This window comes from Strix aluco, chromosome 23 (genome assembly GCF_031877795.1).
Source record: "Strix aluco isolate bStrAlu1 chromosome 23, bStrAlu1.hap1, whole genome shotgun sequence".
In the NCBI taxonomy this organism is placed as follows: domain Eukaryota; kingdom Metazoa; phylum Chordata; class Aves; order Strigiformes; family Strigidae; genus Strix; species Strix aluco.
The window spans coordinates 1,815,262-1,838,820 of record NC_133953.1 but is presented as its reverse complement, the minus strand read 5'-3'; the positions used below and the strand labels follow the sequence as shown (position 1 = coordinate 1,838,820).

The 23,559-nt window shown below is 42.7% G+C and overlaps 1 protein-coding gene across 7 annotated transcripts in view; it reads left to right on the top strand.

Annotated features, from left to right (window-relative positions):
* Nucleotides 1–365: 365 nt before the first annotated feature.
* NCAM1 (neural cell adhesion molecule 1) overlaps nt 366–23,559 on the top strand; it is a 143,242-nt gene continuing 120,048 nt past the window's right edge. For 2 of the 7 annotated variants that reach the window (XM_074849057.1, XM_074849054.1), the window contains exon 1: nt 384–774. In XM_074849057.1, the coding sequence (XP_074705158.1) occupies nt 723–774 (52 nt within the window). In that variant the 5' untranslated portion in view covers nt 384–722. Of the gene's footprint in view, nt 775–23,559 lie in introns of all 7 variants that reach the window. The other 5 variants (XM_074849056.1, XM_074849052.1, XM_074849051.1 and 2 more) reach the window with 5 other exon arrangements.

Sequence of the window (23,559 nt, the reverse complement as noted above, 5' to 3'; positions counted from 1 at the left end):
GGCTCCTGCTGCCCCCGCTCTGATTCCTGAGCAGGCTCTGGGCCCCGCACGCGAAGGTGGAGCAAAAGCCTCCCCCGACGCGAAGGTGATGGATCAAAGGGGCTTCCCCTTGCTCTCTTCAGTCCCATCGGCCTTCTCGCAGGTACTCCTTCGGGCAGGCTCCGGCCAAACCGCCAAGAAAACCCCTTCCCAAATCCCCGCACGCCGGTTCATTTGTTAATTTAATTTTTGGCAATAAACTACCCCCGAAGGGGCTGCCGCCCTGCCCCGAGTCTGAGCGCGGCCGAGTCCCGGGAGGCTCCTCCGCGGGCCGGGCAGCGGGCGGCCGCCGAGCCGGCTCCGCGATCCGCTCCGCGTTTCGCAGGCGGCCGGGAGCGCCCCTTCCGCGCGGGCTGCGCTGGACTATTTGAGGCGGGCGCGGGTGGAAGGACACGGCGGTGCCAGCCGCCGCGCGAGGCCGGCGGCGCAGGGATCCGGGCCGCGGTGCTGAGGCCGCCTGTCAGTCAGCGCGCGGCGCCGGGACGCGGCCGGGGCGCAGCCGGCAGAAGGCGGCGGGGGGAGCGCGCGGTAACGGCCGCGGAGCGCGGGCGGCGGCGGGGGAGAACACGGCGGGGGAGAGAGAGAAAGGACAAAAAAAAATAGAGAAGAAGCGAGCTGCGTTTGTGCCGAACTGCAGGAAAAGGCTATTTCGCGAGCGGCTCCCTTTCCCCCAGCCGGCTGCGATGCTGCTCGCCGCTGCGCTGCCCTGGACGGTGGTTTTGCTCGGAGCCGCAGGTACGGCCGGGCCGGGGCCGGGGCGGGGGGCGCTGCCCTGCCCGGGGCCGGGGCGGGGGGACGCTGCCCGGGGCTGGGGCGGGGGGCGCCGGGACCTGCCGGGGCGAACAATGGGGTCGGGCGGACCCCGTCGCCGCTGCCTTGCGCTGCGCTGCCGCCGGGCTCGGGGAGGGAAAAGGAGGGGAGACAGCCCCTGGGGGGGGGGGTCGTGTCCCCCCCCGGCCGCGCCCGGTGTGCGTGACGTGGTGGCTGGTTCGTGCACATTGTTCGCTGTCGTGGGAGCTGGAGGGGGAAGATGGCTCGGGCTGCGCGAATTTGACAGGAGAGAGCGGAGGAGGGGGGGGGGGTGTTTCGGGGAGAAGGGTGTGAGCGAGCGGGTTCCGCGCCCTGGCGCTGCCGCCCGCGGGTGCGGCGGGAGGAATCGCTCACCCCGCGGGACCCCCCAGCCCCAGGCGGGGGTTTGGGTGTGCGGAGAATCCCAGACAATGGAGATGGGGAAAGAGGAGGCGAGCGAAGCCGAGAGGATGCGACGTGCGCTGTGTTAATGGTGTCGCCGCGCGAGGAGGCGGTGGATTGTCGTTGTCGCGTCGGCTTCATTGTGAATATTGAAGATGCTGCTGCGCTCCGCGGCGGTGTCCGCCCGCCCCTGCCCCCCCTCCTGCTGCAGGCGGTGCCTGTGCGGGGCAGGGATTGCAGCGAGCGCGGGGAGGGAAGAGATGCGATTGCAGTTCAAGGCGGCGGTTACAATAGCTGTATAAAAGGGGGGGAAAAAAAAAGGGGGGGGGGGGGGAGGAAAAAAAAAAAGCGGAGGGGCGCAGGATGGCAGGCAGTGCGGGGGGAGAGAGCCGGGGCGCTGCGGGAGGGGGGCGGAGGCGCCCGGCCGGGGGGGGGGGAGCGCGGCCGCGCGCCGCTGCCGTTAAGGGAGCGGCCGCCGAGCGCCAGCGCCGCTGCTCGCGGAGGGCGGGGAGGGGGCGGCGGCCGCCGGGCGGGAGCGGGCGGGGGGCGCCGGGGACGCCGCCGCCGTCCGTAGCGGCGCGGGGCCCTGGGTGCCCGCCTCCCCCCTCCGGGGCCCGGGCCGCTGGTCCCGGGAGGCGACGGGCCGGCGGGGGGCGGTTACGGCCGCACCTGCGCTGACGCCGCCCCGACGTGCCGCGCTCCTGTCGCCGCCCTTCAGCGAGCCTCGTCGCCGCGGTCCCCCGCTCTGCGCTGTGGCTGGGCAGCGTTCCCCGGCGCCTCCCGCGCCCCGCTGGGCTGGGGCAGGCTTTCCTCCCCGCCCTGTCCCACCGCTCCTCAGCCGCTTCCCTCCCCGCGCCTCCTTGGCAAGCGTCGTGGCCTGAAGCGTCCACACTGCTTGTCCCCGCTGTCTTTACCTCAGAGCTGTCATTGCCTTTACCTCTTGCAGCCCTCTCAGCCCATCATTTCGTAACTACTCCTCAATCGCTGCTGCTGTTACCTCAGTGAAGCTCGTCTCTGCCCGGTTCCCTGCTGGCCTCGGGGTAGCAGCTGTACCCCGTTCCTGTTCCCCCCCTGCTCTGACAGACCTCCCTGCCCAGCTTCTTTCCACCCCTCGCTTCAGTGCTGTCCTCAACTGCCGTAGCTCCTCGCCTCCTCGCTCCACACTGACCATTCCTGATCTCCTTAAGCAATCACTTCTGCTGGAGCTGTGGCTACTGACACAGTACCAATTGCTGTCTTGTGGCTCAATTCCAGCTCCCGTCATGGTGGGCCACTGCCACCCCTGTGCTCAAGCCCGCTGCCAAGTCAAGCCACCTGTTTAACATCAGCACAACACCCATTCTTAATGATACGCAGCTCTCCCGTGTCACAAGCGCTACTATATAGCTTCTCTTTATTATAATTTTAAAAATTATATTGCTGCTTATTAGAGGGTACATATAACAAATAAGGGGGGGTGTTTGTCTTTCCATTTCCAGCACGGTTCTTCCCCGTAGCCAGCTCTGCATCTGCCTCAGCCACGCCCTCTAATCACCATCACTGCATACATTCTTGATCTCAACCATTATAAGATGCCAGACTACTATCAGTGACTCCGTAGCTATCATGCCTCTGACACATTCACGCAGGCTTTCTCAGCTGTGGGAGGGGAGAATAAAGCATTTTTTAAAGGGGAAATAGATGGGAACAAGCAAAGAAAAATTATCTGCATATCATCTGTTGCCCCACTCAAATACATGTTTATCCAATAATAATTATGAATGCATGGAGTGCCTAGGGAGCTGCACAGCTGGAACTGGACTGTTAAATCAGCAGAAAATGGAGAACACAAAAAAACAAATAAAATATTAAAAAGCTAGAACAAAGCAGCAGCGCTGTTTATGGTAAAAGCAGCACCCAGCACATCAGTTATGCTTTCCATGCTAAAGGTTGCTTTGCTCTGCTAAAGCTTGTACCTTCTTTTTTCCCAGCTGAGCTCACCACGGTCTGTGGTGGGGGGAGAAAGGCTATTGCTTTGGAAGTTACGATGTTGAAGGAGAAGTCAGTGAAAGAGGGGGAGCAGCTACAATGATGCTAATAAAGAAACCATAACTACAGCTTTACAGTAGTTCAAACGTAAGAGGAGGCATGGGATAGATGCTTTTTAGTGAAGAATGCCTGAAGAGACTGTTGTCTGAGTGACAGTTATGTGGTAGGTTCAGAACAAAAGCATGCCTTTAGGTCTTTCAGAATAATTCCATGTTCTGCATGTATTCCTGTGGCCTGTGATAGTGATGATTTATTAAATTTACTATTAAATTAAAACATTCTCTTATAATTTAGCAGCTGATTTATAGGCACAGCAGATGGCTCATCTCCTTTCGTTTATATCCTGAGAACTATCGTTTCTTGAATAATATTTTGTATAAACTTTATCCTCTTGGCGCATGAACTTGAAAAGTCCTGACTTGACTGTTGGATTTTTTGGGGGTGGGTTTTTTGTGGGTTGGTTTGCTGCTGTTTGGTTGGGGTTGTTTTGAGGGGGAGGGGAGGTTTAGGACATTTGCTATAATAGTAATTTGATGAATACCCAGGTTTTAAGTGTTAAAGCTTGTGGCTGCTCTCCAGACTGAAAGTACCTTCACTTTTCTTGGCTCATCTCCAGAAACATATTGAAACGATAGACTTTTCTGCCATTGGGTATAAGTAAATGGTTTCTTGTTGATAGAGAATGGCATGTTTTTTTGGGGGGGGTGTTGTTTGTTTTCTTTGGGGGGGGCAATGCCATGGGTTTGCCTTGACTGGCTGGAAGAAAAGCAGAACCAATTGATGGGGGAGGAGGAGGGGGTACTGCATCTGCTGCCATCAGTCTGCGAGGAACAGAAAAGGAGCTTTAGTAGGAGACAAAAGCACATTTTATTTTCTCATCTAAAAGGCCATCCTGCGTTTTTACTCGTTTAACACACCTGGTGATACTGTTTATATAGAGAATGCACAATTCTATCTTTTTTGTTGGTTTTCTTGTGTGGCTTTTGGAGCATTGGTTTTGTGGGGCAGTATACTTCAGTGTGATCTGCCAATAACAATTGTGTTGTGCTCTAACTCACAACTTGCAAACAGTAAGACAGATATTACGAACTTCCCAAAATGCCTGTGTAAGCAGACTGGGAGAAGTGTGTGTCATAGCCTTTTTGCAGGGAACTATCAGAAAAATTCAAGTAGGGGCCACTATGCTATTTTTCAGGTGCAGTGAAAAGGTGGTGTCTTTGTTGTTTTCCCTAATGAAAGTCTGAAATGTGAGATAAAATACGTAAAGTAACTCAATGGTAAACACGAAAGCTTGAAGGCAATAGCTTTCTGTAACAGGGAGAATGTCTGGGGGTAACTTGGCTGAGGGTGTGTCTGTAAAGAGAACTACAGCTCCCAGGCATCTCCATTTTGCTGGGTGGTTCCTTTTGCGCATGTTTTCGCAGGACTTGATGTGTCGGTTTTCATGACACCACTCTCAAGTCCTGGAGGGAAAAAAAGAGCCACCAGGCAAACAGACTTCGAGACATAAAAATCACAGAATCAAATCTGAAGGTCAGATCTATGCTGGCTCTGGCTTCTTTTGTTTAGGAAAACACATTACCATCGTTTAAAGCCCTTGCTGTTGCAAAGGGATGTAAATTAGGTGGGTTTGGCGGTGGTGCCATTATGCCCTTTCAGTTCATGGTGTTGAAATGCAGCTTCCCCATGCAGCTGCTCATTAGGAACGTTGCCTTTTGAAGTTACCGTGAGAGCCAAACGGCTTTCAGGCCCCTCTGATCCATTGCATTTATAAGTGGCTGAGGCAATAAATACTAAGTACCGGAATGAGATTTTTCTGTGGTTTTTAGTTCACAATATTGGTGCCTAAAGAAAGGGAAATAGCTAAAAATCCAGGATAAACTTAAGATTAAAATAATTTTTTTACTTACTGTTCAAGTCCAGTAGCTTCCACTCTGTCTGTCGAAGATGCTATCCATACAGTGATGGAAGTATCCATACAGGTACTCCTGCAGCTTCTAGACCTTCCAAGGATAAATGAAAGAAAAACTTGTGCCAAAACATGTTGAGCTGTACAGGGTAGATGGTGATGTATTTGAAAATGGCTGAGGTTACCTGACAGCTTCCCTTACAGCATTTTTTGAACCCTGTTATGGGCTTTGGCATCTAAGGTTGATTTTGTTCTATCACAAGCAATGTATGTATTACAGGTACTTTAGCAAAACTGCTGTTTGGACAAATGTAGAACATTAGTAGCCTTAGTCCTGATAGCTTCAGATCTTTAGGCAGCTGCTGATGGACGAGCTGGTTTTTGGGGAGTAGCTAACAATGGAAGGTTTATCCCGCTAAGCAAGTGCAAATTACTTCAAGACACCAGAGTCCTTCTCTGAAGAAGCAGCCGCTGTGGGATGTATAGTCACATAGTACTGTACTTAATAGTTGGATGAGTTACCCAGATTTTTAAGATTAGTAAGTCTTAACTTTCTACTGTATGTTCAAAATTAGACTCAGATTTAAAAACAGGGGAGCTTTTCAGCTCAAGTCTATAATTGTTGGCTTTTTCTACAGTGCAGATTCTGTGTTTCTTCCCTGTCCAGATAACTGAGGTACTAAAGGTCTGTGAGGCTCTGACTGTCCACAGAAGTCAGTAGTAAACTTGGCATCAGTTGGCTTTAAGCCAGGTCAGAGGGACCCAAAAACCAGGGAACGGCAGAAACTGATCCTACAGCTATTTCTGCTAGCAATTTGTAATCGCAGGGATGAAGCCCTATGTCTGTAAATCTGATGCAAGAAAATTAAGTTTAGGCTAGAGACAGTAATGTGATACGTGTCGTAGTTGATCTTGTAGCTATTTGCATCCTAGATCTTACGACAAGACAGATACAGAGCTCTGCAGGGTGTGTTGTGAAAACCGAGAGTTGCCTGATTTTGTACAAACTTGGTAGAACGATGTGGGAAATAATTTGGAAATCCATTGAAATGGTTATTAATTTCTTAGGATGGAGAGACCATTTGATTTATTTTCAGTTAAAACACATATCCATCACCCTATCAGGTTATTGTTTGTCAGGACAGAATGTATACAAAGAAACTCTTGACTGTTTTAAGTGTTCCAGGATGGTCAATCTCATAATGTCTTGAATAAAATTATTTTTGTTTTCTTTATGGATATGTTTTTAAGATTGTCACAACAATTAGGTCTTTGTAAATCAGGGTAGGTACTTTTCACAGTTTGTTACTGAGTTTAAAAGTACACAAGACAGGTTAATTTTCTTAAAATCCATCTTCTCAGCACGGTGAGGCCGCATTTGGTGTGCTGTATCTGATTCTGGGCTCCCCAGTAAAAAAAAGATACGGACTTACTGGAGTGAGTCCAGTGAAGGGCCACAAAGATGGTTGAAGGGATGGGAGCATCTTTTGTATGAGGAGGGGCTGAGAAAGGCTGAGACTGTTTAGCCTGGGAAAGAGGGGACTTGAGGGAATCTTAATCAATGTGGATAAATACCTGATGGGAGGGAATGCAGAAGGAAACCAGGCTTAGTGATGCCCAGTGCCAGGACAACAGGTGCAAACTGGAATACAGGAAATCCCGTCTGAACATAAGAAAACAGATCAACCCCCTTTTATTGTGAGGGTGGTAGCTGAATCCTGGAACAGGTTGCTCAGAAAGATGGTGGAGCCTCCATCCACAGAGGCATTCAAACCCCATCTGGACAGACTCCTGGGTAACCTGCTGTAGCTGCCTCCCCCGTGGCACTAGATGATCTCGAGAGGTCCCTTCCGATGGGTTCCAATGATTCTGTGATTTTAGTACAGCTACTGCTATAAAAATAGTTGTAATAGATGCTTATTTGAATATTTAATTTACTTTTTTTCATTTTTTGTTTATATCAGTGGTAAGTATCAACCTTGAAATCTTTAAGTTAAACAGGAATGTTAATTATTGCCTACTGCTTTATCTTTAACAATAATTTGCCCTGTTGGTAACTTGAAATGCCTTTCCAAAGACATGAACGTGAGTGTTTAAACCTGTGTGAGAAGGTTGGGAAGTGTGTGAAATAAAGGATGAGAATAAGAAATGAGTCAGTTAACATATTCAGACTACATTTTGAGCTCAGTTTGGGCAGAGTATGGTACATTGGCACTTGAAATGAAATGTCCTTTCCATAAGAGTCCTGGCTGAGTTGTACATAGAAAGTGTGGTTGATGAGAAGTAGTGATGAAAATTTTATGCAATGGAAATAGAAAATCAGTGTCTCCAAATCTGAATGGACTTTTCCAGATGTTTCATGTATCTCTTGTCCCAAAAGCAACTATATAAAAAAATACTTTAGATGTTACTGCAATGGAACTGCAGTGTATTCATACAGAAGTTAGTTATTTGTCACTGAAATTAGTTTGTAGTGTGGTAAACTTTCTTGTTTTATTTTAAAAAAGCCCTAAAAATTTATTTTTTTAAAAGAAGTGCAGTTATTTACAGTGGGTTTTAAATGCAGCCCTTTTAACGTGAAGATTGATATACATTAAGGATTCAAAAATATAAATCCTTTTTTTTTTTTTTTCAGTGCCTTCATATCTAGGGTGTCCAAGGCTGCATTTAAATATGATACAAAAGATGAACAGCCATTTGGTGTTGTTTACACAATATTGGCAAATTGGTCTTAATGTGTGGTATTATTCCATAATCTTATGTTTAAAATAAACACTGGAAATAATTGAAGAAACCTCAGAATTTGGAAATGCTTGTTGGTGGTTCTTCACCTCCCACTAAAAAGCAGGCTGTCTTTGCATATTAATCACTCTTTCAAAGGAAGTTTGCCTTATTTGCATTGTGCATGCACTGAGGAGTCCCATAGTGTGCCTGAGAAAAAAAAAAGGGGGGGGGGCGGATTGGAACTGTTGTTCTCAAAAGGGTTTTTATTCCATTCAAGTGGAAAGACTGAATGCAGGAGAATTAGCTTAGTGTTTTGTGGAAGAACAGTCCCATTTGGTCATTGCATTTCATGTGGAGCAGTCCTGGCTTATGAGGAGTCTGAACACTGGGGGTAGGGTTAAGAGGGGAGTGAGTCATCATTGTATGATGTAATCTACAGGATGCAAGATATTCTCAATTAAATATACAAATACTCTGTGGATTAGCGGGCAATTAGGATTTAAAGCAAAATATTGGTGAAATGTTTAGAGTTTGCCTTTTCTGAATACAGCAGCCGAAACTCTAGGTCTTGATCCCTTTGGAAAACATGGGGAAGATGTAAAGGTTGGGGAAATTTTCAGGTTGTGTAAGTTCTGGAATAACAAGATTTCTTAGGCCTGCATCACTTCTTTGGTAATGTGGGTTTACGTTCCTTCAGCTGTTACTTTGCAGCAGTGTGGGGTGACGTGTTAATGAGTCTTGCTACCTTTGTCTTACTCTTTCTGTTCTGGCTGCAAATGCAGGAAGGGTGAGCCTTTCTGTTCCTTTTACATTAGACATCCTTGTATAAGCAGGGAAGGTGACTGATAGTCTCAGAAAACCTCAAAACTTTTTATTTGAAGATTTTGAAACATGAACTTTAGGCAATGGTGGAGGTGTTTTGGTGAGTGATAGCTCTCAAATTATTTTGCTTCGTATTCTAAGTGAGAAGATGTACAGGTAAAAGATGCATGTGTGTGTAAGTATATATGTGTGCGTATATATATAGTACACTATAGTGGGAATTATATTTTGAAAGGAGCTGTGGCACAATGAGTAAGGGTATTGGCCTGCAAGCTGAGGCTGTGACTGTGGTGGTTATGAGCAGCATTTTCAACAGCTTCTGTTGTAAGTCCAGGTGAAACCTAAACTATTCCTGTGGTGACACTGTTTCTGCTGAACTCAGTGGAGAAATAAAGACATCTGTTGGAGGGAGAAATGCAGCTCAGACAACTAATATAATCATTGTACTTCCCAAATCCAGATGTTATCATATATTTGTGTTTAATCAGTGATGCTGAGCTCTACTGTTTGCTGAAGTCCTTGGTATCTTTTTGCTTTTGCTTATCCTTGCATTAACGACAACTTGGGCATATTTTCTTACACTGAAATAACTTCAATTCGTTCTGCTAGAAAAATATCAGATAGTTTCCTTTTAATGTGAAACGCACGAGGTTCCGAGGGAAGTAGCGTAAACCAGTAAGAATTTTAGAAACAGTTATCCTGTGAACTGAAGAGAGCAGAAAAATCTTGAGTGGTGATGTTCTGGCTGGGATAAAGTTGATTTTAACTTGAAAAAGTCTTTCCAGAAATTAATCACAGAATGCAGCTTTTGGTGTTTTTATTGTTGCCATCTGTAGTACTAAATGATAGCTTCCTGGCTGAAAAGAGAGTGGGGTTTTTGGTTGTGAACGTGAGGAATTTTTTTGTGTAAATTTGGTAATGGTATTAATGTAAGAAGACACGAAGAGCATTCTTCTGATAAACTTTCGTGTTCTTTTGTATTTTGGTGAGAATGGTTGGGTTTATGATATATGTGTGCAAGTGCATATATTCTAGGGTAGGAATTGAAAGATTTTCATGAGGTATCAAAGCTTTGCCTGTATGTCATTGCGGTTACCACACCAACAACCAGAAGTAAAAAACCCCAAACCATCTATGCAATACACTTTCCATTATGCTGAGCATTTATTTTCTTCATATGTTTATGTAAAACACATTGCCCTTCCAGTGTTTAGAGGTTAAGTGTAGTAGCAAATAATATGTACAACTAATGTTGATGTTACATTTCCATCTGTGATGCATTTTAAGGATAGCTGCCTTAATATTTAGTTGCTGAATTGTTGTGCAAGCTGTGACATTGTCAGGATAAAACAATGCATTTATACAGTGCACTCCTGTGTGTACTTCGAAAGCCCCTACAAATAACCCTTTTAAAACTCTCTGGCTGTGGGTATAAATAACACGTATCAATACGCTTAAAACATTCATTTCGTGTAGTTCAGGATCTAGCATGCAAAATGCATGCTCACAGTATTGGCTAATTATAATTTTTCAAGAACTTCATTTTGTGTTTTTGAATATGTTAATACTGAGAGAAACAGTCATCAGACACTTGTGTATACCATTTCAGAAAAATATAATCAACAGCTGCTTGTCCAAGTAACTTATTAAATTATTATAAGCCTGCAAAATTGAAAAGAACAGACTACTGTAACCATATTTCAGTTGTTGTGTTTTCAAAAGATAATCCCTTAGAAGTATAACATGCTTTTAGGGGTTGTGAACAGACACAGAGAATTACTCCATAGTCCCCTAAATCCTTCGAGTTTAATCTCTTCATGATCTGTGGGATGCAACTTGAAGGCATTTAGCATTTATTATCTAGTTTCTAGTGGCTGGTATTTGTTAGGAAAAAACAGGCATACTGGAATACTATTAAGAAAATAAAATGTGTATGTGTGTGTGTTATGGACACTTAGTCTGCAAGAACTAACAGATACTAAGAAAGCCATCATAAGTGAAAATCTTAAGGAATACCATGAAGAGGTGTGAATCCTATTTAGCTTCTCTCCCTAGTAATCACTGGAATTCTGAGTGGTCATTTCTCGGTCCCTTCTATCATTATTGAGCTGTGGCTAAATACAGACCTTGTTTCACATTTGTAAAGCTTCTCTAGCTGTGTTCAGCTCACTAGCATTTTTCATGTTCTACCTTTTGTCCTTCTGCAGCTGGATACGTCCACAAGAAAAAGAAAGAACGTTGTTTATCTTTCAGTTCTGTACCGATTGCTTGTTTATTATTGTAGAGATTTTGTATCTACAATTTAAAAGCTGGTTGGCTGCAGATTTTTTTCAGCCTTCGTCTTTAAGCTGAGTTTTGCTTAAGAGAAACTCATGGCCTGCAAGAAGAAGAATGGCATATGGAGTAGAGATTTCATTTCATATGGATTCGTTTCCTAGCTTTGCCCTTGTGGTTTTTTGTGGCTGGGCTTTGGCCAGTCAGCTCTATCATTTTTCCTCCATTTCTGAATATTTCATAAAATACTTCATTTTCTACAAGCTAAATTTAGAGTCATTTGTGCTTTATAGACAAAAATAATGCAAAGACTGAAGTGCTGCAGCGTATGCTTGTGTTAGTATCTAGGAAAAGACTGTAATTTTCCACTTCAAGCTAGCATGAATGTTAGCTCTAGATTAAGGCTATGCTGAGAAATGTTTCTGTTTCAATAGAATAAAAGTTATTTTGTCTAGGTACTTGAAAATGGGGGTTTCTGTTGGTAGGATGCCTTTATTCCTGGCAAAGAAGTGTGGGTTTTATGGTCACGCTCTTGTTCGGTTTGTGTGGTATCAGTCATTAGGAGGTAACTCCTGCGCTCAGGCCTGTGTGCGAAGCTGTTCTCTCCATCAGTGACAGTCGTATGTAATAGTCAGGAAGGAACTTGTCTCCCCTGTTCTGAGATCCTGCACTGAGGGATCACGTCAAGCGGGCACCCTGTCAACGTGGTTACTGCGGGAGGTTCAGAGTGATTACTGGAGTAAAGCTGGGTGTAGATCTGCAGACTGGCCAAAGACTGCACTTTTCAAATAGGTGGGCATTCCTGTGAGTTGTGCCAATCTTTTGTACACCTGCTGAAAAAAAATAGGGATTTAATTGAAAGGGGAAAAAAGTAGCCTTATGGGGAAGCATTTTTTTCCACATAGGACCCGCCTTACTGCTCTCACCAAAATTCATTTGACCTGCTGTTTCCAATAACGATTTGCTATGGGTGGTTAGGAAGAAGTATAGAAAATGCATGTATACAGGGATCTTCTTGCTGGATGCTCTCAGCTCTTTTAAATAGTAGTACTGTTAGTATTTAAAACACTTAGTGTGTCAACATTTCATAGTATTTCATTCACGTTCTCATCTATTGTAAGAACGAAAATCTTCCTCTTATCACCAGCAGATCTGAACATCATCAAGTAATGCTTTAAGCAAACTCATACATGTCTGGTTTATTCTTTTACTCAGTCTCTCTGCCAGAAGATAACTTGCAGTGTATTGAAGTGTTTTAATTGGACTCTTTTTTTTTTTTTTTTTAAATACACATTTTCTGAAGCAGTCGGCTTGCCATTATTTTGCTAAATAGACATTGAATACTCAGGTTAAAAAGATGCCCTTTGTAGTTGAGGCAACAGTTGTTGAAACAACATGGGACGTGTGTTTACCTTGTATTTTTCCTGTACTCTGTGCATAGTCACATGGCAAACACACTTCAGATATTTCTTTTTATCAATAACAATGGTTTGTGTTTGCTTGTACAACAGTAGTAGAAATAAACTTCTTAGACACAAGCTTGTTGGTTTTCTGCTTGCATAAGCAATAAGTTTTATTGCTAAAATAATAATTTGTGTTTAATGAGAAAACTCACTAAATGCCGTATTGTTCTCATAATAGCAATAAACGGAAGCAGACTTTTTTATATATACACTTAAGTTTCTGATAACCCGACTCCCTTTTAGTTACTGTCTACCTTTTGAAAACGTGAATCCCCCAAGAAAAGACCAGTTATCTATAGATGAAAGTCCTAGTGTATTCTGACTGCAAAACTCATTTTGGTTAGAAGAAACTGTGTATGGAGAATACTTGTTTTATGAGACGGACCTAGATTTAAATGAAATCACAAGCCAGACGTGTACCAAGTTGTTGACCATTTTTGTTGCAGTTACCCACGAACTGAAGATTCTGTTTTCTTACAGCTGTGTAGCTAGCTGCAGCACTGTCAGGCCTAGAGAATGATTAGTGCCATATTCAGAAGCTGGAGTTGTTTCTCATGAACCTATAATTGGTACATGCAAATAAGACTTGAGATAAAAATAGCCAATTCCAGGCTAACTTATTTTGTGTGCTAAGGCACTGCGTTATTTCTGTAATTCTGCAATGTTTTTTGTGTGCAAATGCAGTTGTGATTTATTATTTACTGGCACATACAGAAGTACCTGCAAGTATTCAAAAATAAAGGATAAAGATATTTTCTTATCAAGTGTATGGTTTTATCTTATCTCCTTTTACTTGAAGATTGCAGCGAGTAGTGAGACCAGAAGAATTTAGTTGAAGTGGTGAGTGAAAGCAGTGCTACTGATTCCCTTGGAATTTAGCACTTTAAATGGATTAGAACTAAAAATACCTCTGCCTGACATTGCATCAGATCCGGAAGCGTTCTAAAGTGTCTGCATTTACATATTTGATGAAAATTTTAAAAGATTTCCACATTTGAGCTAAATGATAGCATTGTAAATGAGAGCTCTTTGGGAATCAGTATTCATACTGGAACATCTGAGTGTTGGACATCATTGTAAAATTAATTTGTATTTTCCTAAAGTGGTAGCCCATAGAACAAACATTTCAGAAATGAAATATAATCTTTGTTATATACAGGATGTATAATTCACTCCTTAGATATCTGGAAGCCTTAACAAGAATTAACCTCCTTTTGTAACTCTGGGCTGGTGTGGTATCTTGGCCATATCTTGCTATTTCATGTGTAACGGTGCATTGTGCATCCTGTTTTGAAGTATTTACTTCTGCTCTGTGTTTGCAGTCTTCTGTACCTTTGCAAAATGAGTAAAATGTAGGGACATGAGAAAAGAATGCATAGCCTACACCAACAAAAAAATTACAGAAATCGGAAGCAAGTCCAGTGAAACGGGGGTGGCTTTGGTTATGCTGCTGCTTTATGTATCACGTTAGACATTGGAAGACGACATTGTATCATCTGATTTACTTCTTCCTCATTTGGGACGTGGCACCTAACATGCCATAGGACGTTTTTGTGCAGCTGGCCTCAGAAATTATATGTTTTGAGATGTATTTGTTTTTTAAGAGTCAGTTGTTAAGAGAAGTAAGGCAAAAGATCTAGAATGGTTTGGGGTTTTCTTCTGCACTGTGTTTCTCCTGTCCTGTGTGAAGAATACTGGGGAAGGCTGGTCACCTTGTGTTCCTCATGCCTTATGAATGGGGGACAGTGATATTTCTTTATGCGTTTCAAACCAATTCTGAACATATGTTAACAAAGATAATGTTACATAGAGGAACAATCTTAAATCTTACAGAACCAGGAAGGGTCGTATAAATGTTGCTTGAATTAACTCACACAGGAATGGATTAATGGTAATAGTTTTTACTTTCATATAGCAGATAAATGATCTCAGTGCCCTGGCAGAAGGGCTGAAACAGAGAAATACATAATCACACAATAGTAATTTTTTTTTTTTTATTAAGATGCAGTGATATCACTATGTTAAACTTCCCTATGCATTCTTATTTTCAAAGCTGCTGGAAAAAGTTATAAATTGATGCAATATTTTTTTCCATTACACTGTGAACATTTCTGTTAGTTTTTGGCCCCTATTCTAACTGCAGAACTATTGGCTGCGTGCTGGCTCAGTAGCTCTACAGATGAGTTTCTGCTGACGTTGAAGACATGTATTGGTCTTCGTTTGTTGCTTCTGCAGATTTCTAAAAGTTGGGGAAGACTTAAGTGCATGTTATACTGATGTATCTGACTGATCAGCTGTGTGCGCTGCAGGGAGGATCTGTCGAGTTGCTTCTGCTTCCATTTCATTTAGATGTTTGTAGAGGGCATAGAGTAAAGACAGTGCAGTAAAAGACAGGTAAGATTTGAAAGCTCTGATCCAGGTTAACATGTTGAACTCCACTAGGTGGCACTAATTTATTGTTCTGTTAAAGTTGCTTTCTGTGGAAAAAAACACCAAATGCGGTTTGTGAATTATGGTGGGAGATTTTTACTTTTGGAATAGGAGGCATAAATAAGATGATGATGATCAGTAATACTTCTCTGTTTATCTTGTGTATACATGTACGGTATCCTTCATGACCCTGTGCTTTTGAAGTGGAGTAATGAACTGATAGTTGGGATTGGATTGGCAAATCTTAAGCATATTTTTTAAAATATTTAGTACTGGGAAGATATATAAGAAATACCTGCCTAGGTTTTTTTTTATCCTCTTTGCTTAAACATCCTTTGCTGATGTTAAAGACAAGAAATTGGTGTGATGTATTGGTGCAGGCAGCATTTGTTGGACAGCTAGGTTTTCCATAATTGTGTCTCGAAACATCTCAGCATTCAGAAGCTTGGTCTGATAAGGAGAAGGAAAGAGTATTTCTGGTGGATTATGATCATACAAGTACTGGCTTTGGTTAGCGTCAAAATGATTTTGGTGGGATAGTGGTGAAAGGCATTGGATATGACATGAGTGTGTTTTATTCCAGCACTAAGGGTAGGAATGGCCGTGGCAGTTATTTTTGTAAAGTTGATACACAGAGAGTTCTCAGCAAGGATCTTCTGTGTCCTGCTGAGCCAAGCTCTCCATGCACTGGACAAAGATGACAGCTTAATCAGGGGAGCTAGACCGGTATGTTCCCTTGCCAGCCTTGAAAATGGTGTTCTGAGAAGGAGATTTGGAGTAGTCTTTGACTCAGTTAACAGTCGACTGTTTTTGGCTTGCTGGGAAGAAATTTCCCTTTGCAATTGGCAGACTGTGTAGCTGGGACAGGGAACTTTGCAAAAGCTGTAGGTGTTCTGCTGATTGTGGTTGTGTCAGGGTAGAAAATTAGTTCTACTGATCTGAGGAGGGCATGCAGTAACTTAACCTCTCTTATCTTTTTCTGCATTGTCTGTGCCATCAGATGCTGCCTTGGATGGCACTGTAAATGCATGAGTCTCATATGGACCTTGGTTTCAAGCCAGTAGGGGACATTCTTAGGATGCTATATGAGAATAAATTTTGAACAAGGCTTTGTTCTACGGAACAGTACCTTATTTTCTTCATCTGGTCTTATTTTCCATCAAGCTGAGGGGGAGCTATAAGCAGTGTTGCAGTTTTGCCTCAGGTGACTTTGAATCCAGAACTGGTGGGTGTTTTAAACTGGTGATGCACAAGAGAAACGGAGCTTCTCTTCGGATTTTTGTCTGAACTCAAGAGCTCTTGCTCTTCTGCTTTGAGAGTATGTAGAGGTCCATCTCCAGTCTCACACTGCCCCCCCCCCCCCCCCCCCCCCCCCCCGAAGTAAAGGCTACGTATTTCATCTGTCTTCCTGGCAAGTGATTTGCAAGTAAGTGGTCTTTCAAAGAAAACAGGTTCCATTTTGCCATAGAAGATATCTGCTTTATGTCTGGCTTGTGTTTGAAGGGATGAAGTCTTCCAGGAGAACCTGGAGTCTCAGAGAAGTATAAAATCTGATAGTAAATCGCCAACCATTTATCAGTATCGTAGATGTTGAATGGTTTGTACCATCAGCCTTCTGATCCTTCAGTTGTACTTTTTAGAGTTGTGTGTAGGATTTACGGCAGCTGCCCACTGAACTGTGATTTCCCCAGGGGCTTGCTGTGCTGCTGGGATAGGTCAATGCACTTTTCCAACAGCTGGTGGCTTTGTCTCCTCCTGTCTGGCATGGGGTTTTTCCATAGTACTGAAAAATGAGTTTCGCATCTGCAACCAGTTTTTAGGATCTGAAATCTTAGTCCAGTGCCAGCCAGCTCTTTGATGAACTTATTCATGAGACAGGGCAAGGGCAGGTTTAAAACCCAAATGACAAGACTGTAACTCTTCAAAATGTGTATCAAGATGTTTGCACGGACAGTGGCTTAATCAGACAAGACACTACGGTGATGCACATGAGGGAATTGAAATACATTTCTGTTTAGTTGGCAGTTTGCCTCCAGGCATTTATGTTTTAAGTACCATGAAACGTTTTGATTTATGTGTTGATATTCTTTGTCTGGTTTAGGGTTTGTTGTAGGTTGTTTGGTTTTGTCTTTTTTTTTTTTCCTCTTAAACTGTAGATTCAATTGTTAGTCTGGTTCTTAATACATAATTATAGTTATCTTTCACCAGGCGTAGTGCACTGCAATCTGCATGGACTCCTTCCAGTGAAAATGACAGTGTTTTTTAAAAATTTCTCTTTTCCCTCTTGATGTCATTAATTTTTACATAAATTTATGTGCTTTAAGAATTTAACCCTTTGTGAGGAGGCGGTTGGTGGTATGTCATGGCTTTGAAGCTTAGGCTTGTCCAAGCGGTTCAGGTTTCATTTTTAGTGTAGCTTTGTTTTAGTGATGCAAAGATTTTCCTATGAATTGAAATGGCATGTAGGTAAATGCTGTAAAAATCCCACAACACACATAGTGTTTTCCAACAGTATATAAAAGGTGCGGGCTGATAAAATGGTAATTGTTTGAATCTTATTCAGGTGTACATTATCAAATAAGGATTTTTACAGAATCTTGAAAATATATTACCCTTCTGGGTTATAATCAGTATATTTCCTAGTGACATTTTTCCACTGCCGTTTTTTTCTTCTCCAAAATTTCTGTATATTTAGCAATTTGAAGTTTTGATATTACCATTCTAGATATGACTGTATAAATGCATTGTTTATAACTTTATCATGTCAAGTGTGGCTACAAGTGCTTGGGAATAGCCTCTGTCTGTCCTCTGAGGCTGATGGGGACCGGATGCCTGCTGTTCTTTGGACATATCACAAATCTAATTGTAAATCAGCCTAAAAGGGGAAATTTACTGAAGCGTATCTAGGTCTGTTTGATTTGTTCTGTTGGGATAATCAATCAGGACTGATGATGGAGGTGGGTAGAGACGTGGAGGGGGGGTGTGGACAATGAGTACAAGGTCTGTTTTCCAGAACAGAAGGTGGAATAGTAATTTATTATCTGACATTCTTTGAAAACAGATGGAAAATACTATGCTTATAAATTTGCAAGGGAAACAATTCTGGAAGCAGGCTTTGCATATGTCCTCCTCCCCCCCCCCCCCCCCCCCCTTTTTCTTTGCATGCTTAGAAAAACAGAACACTTAAGTCCTTCCTTGTTATTTGAAGCAAACTTGTTTGGTGTTGAGCTGAGTCCTGCTGTTGGGATGGATAGCATGTATAAGAAGACCCCAAGCAATCCAACCTAAATGTGTTAAATAGATTGAAGAAGTGTGAATAAAATAAGAATGGCTGACAAGTACAATGAATTCAGTGAATTATGCATAATTCTCATAGTACAATTATATTTTTTTAATGTGACACAGGGCAGTAGCAGGGAGCTCTGTACTGGAGATAATTATCTTGTGAAGAAAGAGGAGTTGTTAAAGGCTAAAAATGCCTACTATTTTTAAAAACGAACAGTTGAATAAATGACATGTGAATCAGCAGGCAATGCCTGTGCCCATTTACAGTAATGGCACATTTGTGTACTCTACCGTGGTTTGGTTTTACTTGTTTGTGGCTTTTTCCAAGGTGACTATTAATTTAGACTTGATTCTTGTGTTACTTTCTTCATAGTATCTTACTTCTGTGACAACATGAATGTGTACTGCTTTTTTTTTTTTCCCTCTAGTGAGTGTAAATGACAGAGGTAATTCTCATCCTCTGCAAATTAAAAGAAACTGATGCTGGGTTTAACATCGTTGGTGTAACAGTGTGGTCTGCTGTAGATGGAGTGCAGATGAGAGTATTTGTGCATTATGAATTTGTTTCTTGTGGTAAGTGCGAGCCCTCTGGGTGTCTGCCTTATAGTCTTCAGACTGTGATCAGACATTACAGAAGTTCCTAAAGGCCACAAAATGTACAGATTGCATAGAAACAGCAGTAAGTGTTTATGATCGAAGCTAGTTACTCTGCCTGTGTCAGCTAGTGGCTTTTTCTATTGCAGAATCAGGGAAGAGTGGTAAAAGTCTTCAGAAGGCAATTTAAGGTGTGGAATGGGATAGGTGGTTACTTAACCTAAGTACTCTGAATGCTCTGTGGGGACATCTGTCCCATTCCACTGTCTGGGAAGTCTGGGCACCCTTGGCTTTGGTTTGAGCTGCTGTGTTAGATGATGTGAATACTTTGTTAAATGCACAACTTGGCAGAGTGGCCCCTCAGAGCACCTGGAGGGATGAAACAAGGTCTTGTAGCTATGGAGGATTCTCCAAGAATCAAGAATCTCCCGATTCCTGGGCGTGTGGGATTGCATCAGAAATGTTTGGCTTTGAGATTTCAATTTACAACTCTGAAGGCAACTCAAGTTAATGTTTGTTTGGTTTTGTTTTTTCCTTCTAATTAACAAAGAAAAATGCATAGCATGAGTGTTAACAATAGATGAAGTAAAAAAATCATGCCTTCATGCATTTACAGTGCATTTCCATTTTAATGGAAGGCTTCAGTATCAACCACATGTGCTCTGTCATTCTTGTTTATAGTTTATTGTCATCATTTGAATGTTAATTTTAACCTCTGAAGCTCTGACTTACTCTTTCTGGTTTTGATCATAAGAGGTCACATTTCCTTTTTTCTTCTTTCATATATTTCTTCCTCTTTTGCATAGAAAAAGCAGAAAAGAGGGAAGATGACAGTGCAGTTATTTCTGACCAAAAGCTTAAGCAGGTCCTATATGAGCCTTGTCTAATTCATTCTAGATTACTGCTTTAGAATTAGAAAATTGTTATAAATTGTGACGTCATTTCCAATTAATCAAATTTAGCCATAAGCTCACATGTTCCCTTGAGCACTTGCCCATTATGAACAGCTGCATCATGTGCTTTGATGTCTTGGAGAGACAACGGGATCACTGTTCTGACTTCAAACTGCTTTTCCTTGCTGTTTTCTTTGTTTGGCATTAGGTTTATGGTATTGCATAAGATGCAAGGGAGAACACTTGATGTAGATCTTTGGCAGGAAATTGCTTAGAAATTTAAACTTCAGTACTGTGTCAGAATTTTAGCAGACGTGCATTTTAAGGGCAGCTAAACTTTTATGTTAGCACTTTCAATGCTAACAAACAAATGAGAATGAAGGGGAAAATCATCCTTGAAGGGGAAAATATCCAGCTTAATTCAGAGGAAGGTGTGCTGAAGAGGGGGAAAAACTTCTAGTATAGATGGAGAGAGCTGAGAGTCAGTTTCAGGAAAAGTTCTCACCAGAGTGACATTGCTTGTGCATAGATAAAATGCAGCTATTCCTGTCTGGTGTTTCAGTGAATATGCACATGTTTTCCTGTAGTATTTTACAAAGTGGACAGACCTGAATGTGTGGAGAGAACTGGGTAATTCACTCCTGCTTTGTGCATGTGAAGGGAATCTCTTTGTGCAGAAAATTGTTATTTCTTGCACTCAAAGTTAAGTGCGTTAAAAAACAGCAAGAAGACCAGAGATAATGGATCTATCAGTTAATTACGTTTGTAAGAAGGGGGAAGCAATTGCTTTGGGAGGGATGGGGAGGAGATAAAAGAAGCACCATCACAGTGGTTTGGGTTAAGGTTTGGAGCTGGTGTTACGTAACAGTAGAAGATTTTTCTTTTTCTCACTAAATAGTCTCCTTACTTGCCTAATACGTCCAAAAATTGTGGCAGATGTGTGCCGAAAACTGGGCTTGGCAACAGGAGATTGAAAAGCTTTCATTGCTTAACATCTGCGTAAAAGAGAAAAGATTGCTTGAGATGATGATACCTCTGTCGTGTTGGGGTGTATGGATAGGCAGTCTGATGGAAAGTAACAGTGGCTGTCAACTTTCAGAAGCAGTGACTCAAGGTGTGAAGTCCTGATTGATATCCCTTAAATGGTTGCAAAGGTAACAGTTATCCTGTATTTAAAAACAGTGGTGGAACATCTAGATACTGAGGACTGCTTTTATTCTGTTGTGTTTGTATGTTCCTCACACTGGCAGTATGAGGAAGTGATTCTGGTGGTCTTCTTTAGGTGCTGTAGTTCATAAAATAGACTGCTTGAATTCTGAAAAAGGATGTAAACATGGAATGTAAAACATGGATAGCAAGAAGAAACTGCAGAAGGCAACTATTGACCACTGTGTGGTTTTCTTCTTACAAGGGGATTTGAAGTTCTGTTACTTTATTCCCCCAAAGCATAGCAGAATAGAATAGTTCAGTTGGGAGGGACCTACAACAATCATCTAGTCCAACTGCCTGACCACCTCAGGGCTAAACAAAAGGTAAAGCATGTTACTGAGGGCATTGTCCAAATGCCTCTTACACCCTGACAGGCGTGGGACATGGATCACCTCTCTAGGAAGCCTGTTCCAGTGTCTGAGCACCCTCTCAGTAAAGAAATCCTTCCTAATGTCCAGTCTAAACCTCCCCTGAGGCAGCTTTGAACCATTCCCACGCATCCTATCACTGGATCCCAGGGAGAAGAGCTCAGCACGTCCCCTCCTCAGGAAGCTGTAGAGAGCCATGAGGTCGCCCCTCAGCCTCCTTTTCTCCAGACTAGACAAGCCCAAAGTCCTCGGCCGCTCCTCACTGGACATTCCTTCCAGCCCTCTCACCAGCTTTGTTGGCCTCCTCTAGACACATCCAAGGACTTTTGCATCCTTCTTAAATTGTGGGGCCCAGAACTGCCCACAGTACTCAAGGTGAGGCCACACCAACACTGAATACAGTGGGATAATCCCCTCTGTGACCGGGGTGTGTTTGATGCCCCCCAGGGTGCGGTTTGCCCTCTGGGCTGCCAGGGCACACCGAGTCCTGCTGAGCTGCTGCCCACCAGCACCCCCAGATCCCTTTCTGCAGGGCTGCTCTCCAGCCACTCCCCTCCCAGTTTATACTTGTGCCTGGCACTACTCCGGCCCAGATGCAGGATCTGGCATTTGTTGTTGTTAAATGTCACGCCACTGATGATTGCCCAGTGCTCCAGTCTATCTGGATCCCTCTGCAAGGCCTGTTTTAAATTCAGGGATTTCTATGGGGGATTGGACGGTTGTATCTGACTATTAGGTTTCAAGGAAGCTTAAAATACATTCTCATTTATATTTTAAACAGTAATATTTTTTTTTTCAGAATCATAGTGAGTCGTGTTCTCATAGGGTTTTTCTTGTTGTTTAACTAAATGACAGAACTGACTAAATTCATGTTTTCATGCGTATACGAGATACCACATTTCTTGTACCATCTGTTACCAAACTTCGTGAGTTTGTTTTTACCAGTTTGCAGCAATTTTAGGAAGAGTAGGGAAAATAGAGCAGGTGATTAAAAGTAAAGCTCAAGTGGAACATCAGTGATGCAAAGCATTGCATGCATTTCCTTGGTAGTGTAATGATCAGGGAAGGCCAAGTATCTGGTCTGGGTTTTAAGTATGCTCATCAGCCTCTCACGGAAGATGATTTTACTCAAAAATTATTCTGACAAAAACTACAGATCAGTCACTGTATTTGCCCTGTCAACCATTTTTTTAAAAAAAATTGTTTATTTCTGTAATTGCAGCACATTATCTCTATTCTGATGAAGTAAAGGATTAGGATGTCCCAGGAGGTACTGGCTGACAACAAAATCACCTTGCATGTTCTCATTCAGGAACAGGCCTCCTGAGTGTGTTTTTTAATGCGTTTACACAGTAGAAAGATACATTGTTCTTTACACAAACAGTTGCTAGCTTGTGCAATTTTGGAGCTCTCTGGTTGGACAGAAGTTTTTGCTTGCTGTGGTAGTTGTCATTTGGTTTTGACTTTTTCTTCAATAGGTACAAAAAAAAAAAATTAATTATTTGTGTATTAGTGGTATAAAGCTTCCACTTAATTGTTTGATACAGATGGTCTTTGAAACAGACTTTTGAGGAAGTACAATCAAAACACGAAGGAACAAAGCTTAGTGGTTTTCCCCCAAGAAAATGCTTCTTTACAAAACTCAAATACACTGTCATTTACGAGTCAGTACTGTTTTTAGGAAGAGGTTTGATTGGCCATTACTCCAGAGTTTAAATTATCTTTGGTTACTGTGGATATTTATAACTGTGCAGCTGCAGTGCACGTTACAGTGCAGGAGTGAAGGTGGAATGTTGTAAACTTCATGTTTACTATCTCTGAGGTTCCTCTTGTAACTGTAGTTCTTGGATTCTTCTCCACACACTGAAAGAGACATAAATTCTGGTGGTGCTTTGGTTTGAATACAAGTGTGCAGTCCTTTTAAAAATGATGTTTATTTACTGAAGAGATGCAGTCAGGAGTTGAATCCTCCGTTGCTAGAGATGTCAATGGCGGGATGTTGTCTATGTCTGACCAAGCGATTCTGTAGGTCGGGGTTTATTTACGGAGTTACCAGCCTGCTTGCCCTCACCCATGGTTTGCTTTCATTGGTGTAAGACCTAGAAGGCGCCTGGAGTCAGATGAGGGGTGGATGTCTTTTGGTGTAGCTGCATTAGGCACAGTTCCTATCAGCTGAGTATCCTGCCTACAGCTCTTGTTTCTGTAGAGCCAATTTTGTCCTCAATTTAATGGGGCACTTTTTTCAAATAGCCAGTTGGCAAGATTTGATTTTTATCTTTTTCTGTTACAAATTTTAGCAGACAAATTCTACCTACAGTTGAGATTCTCTG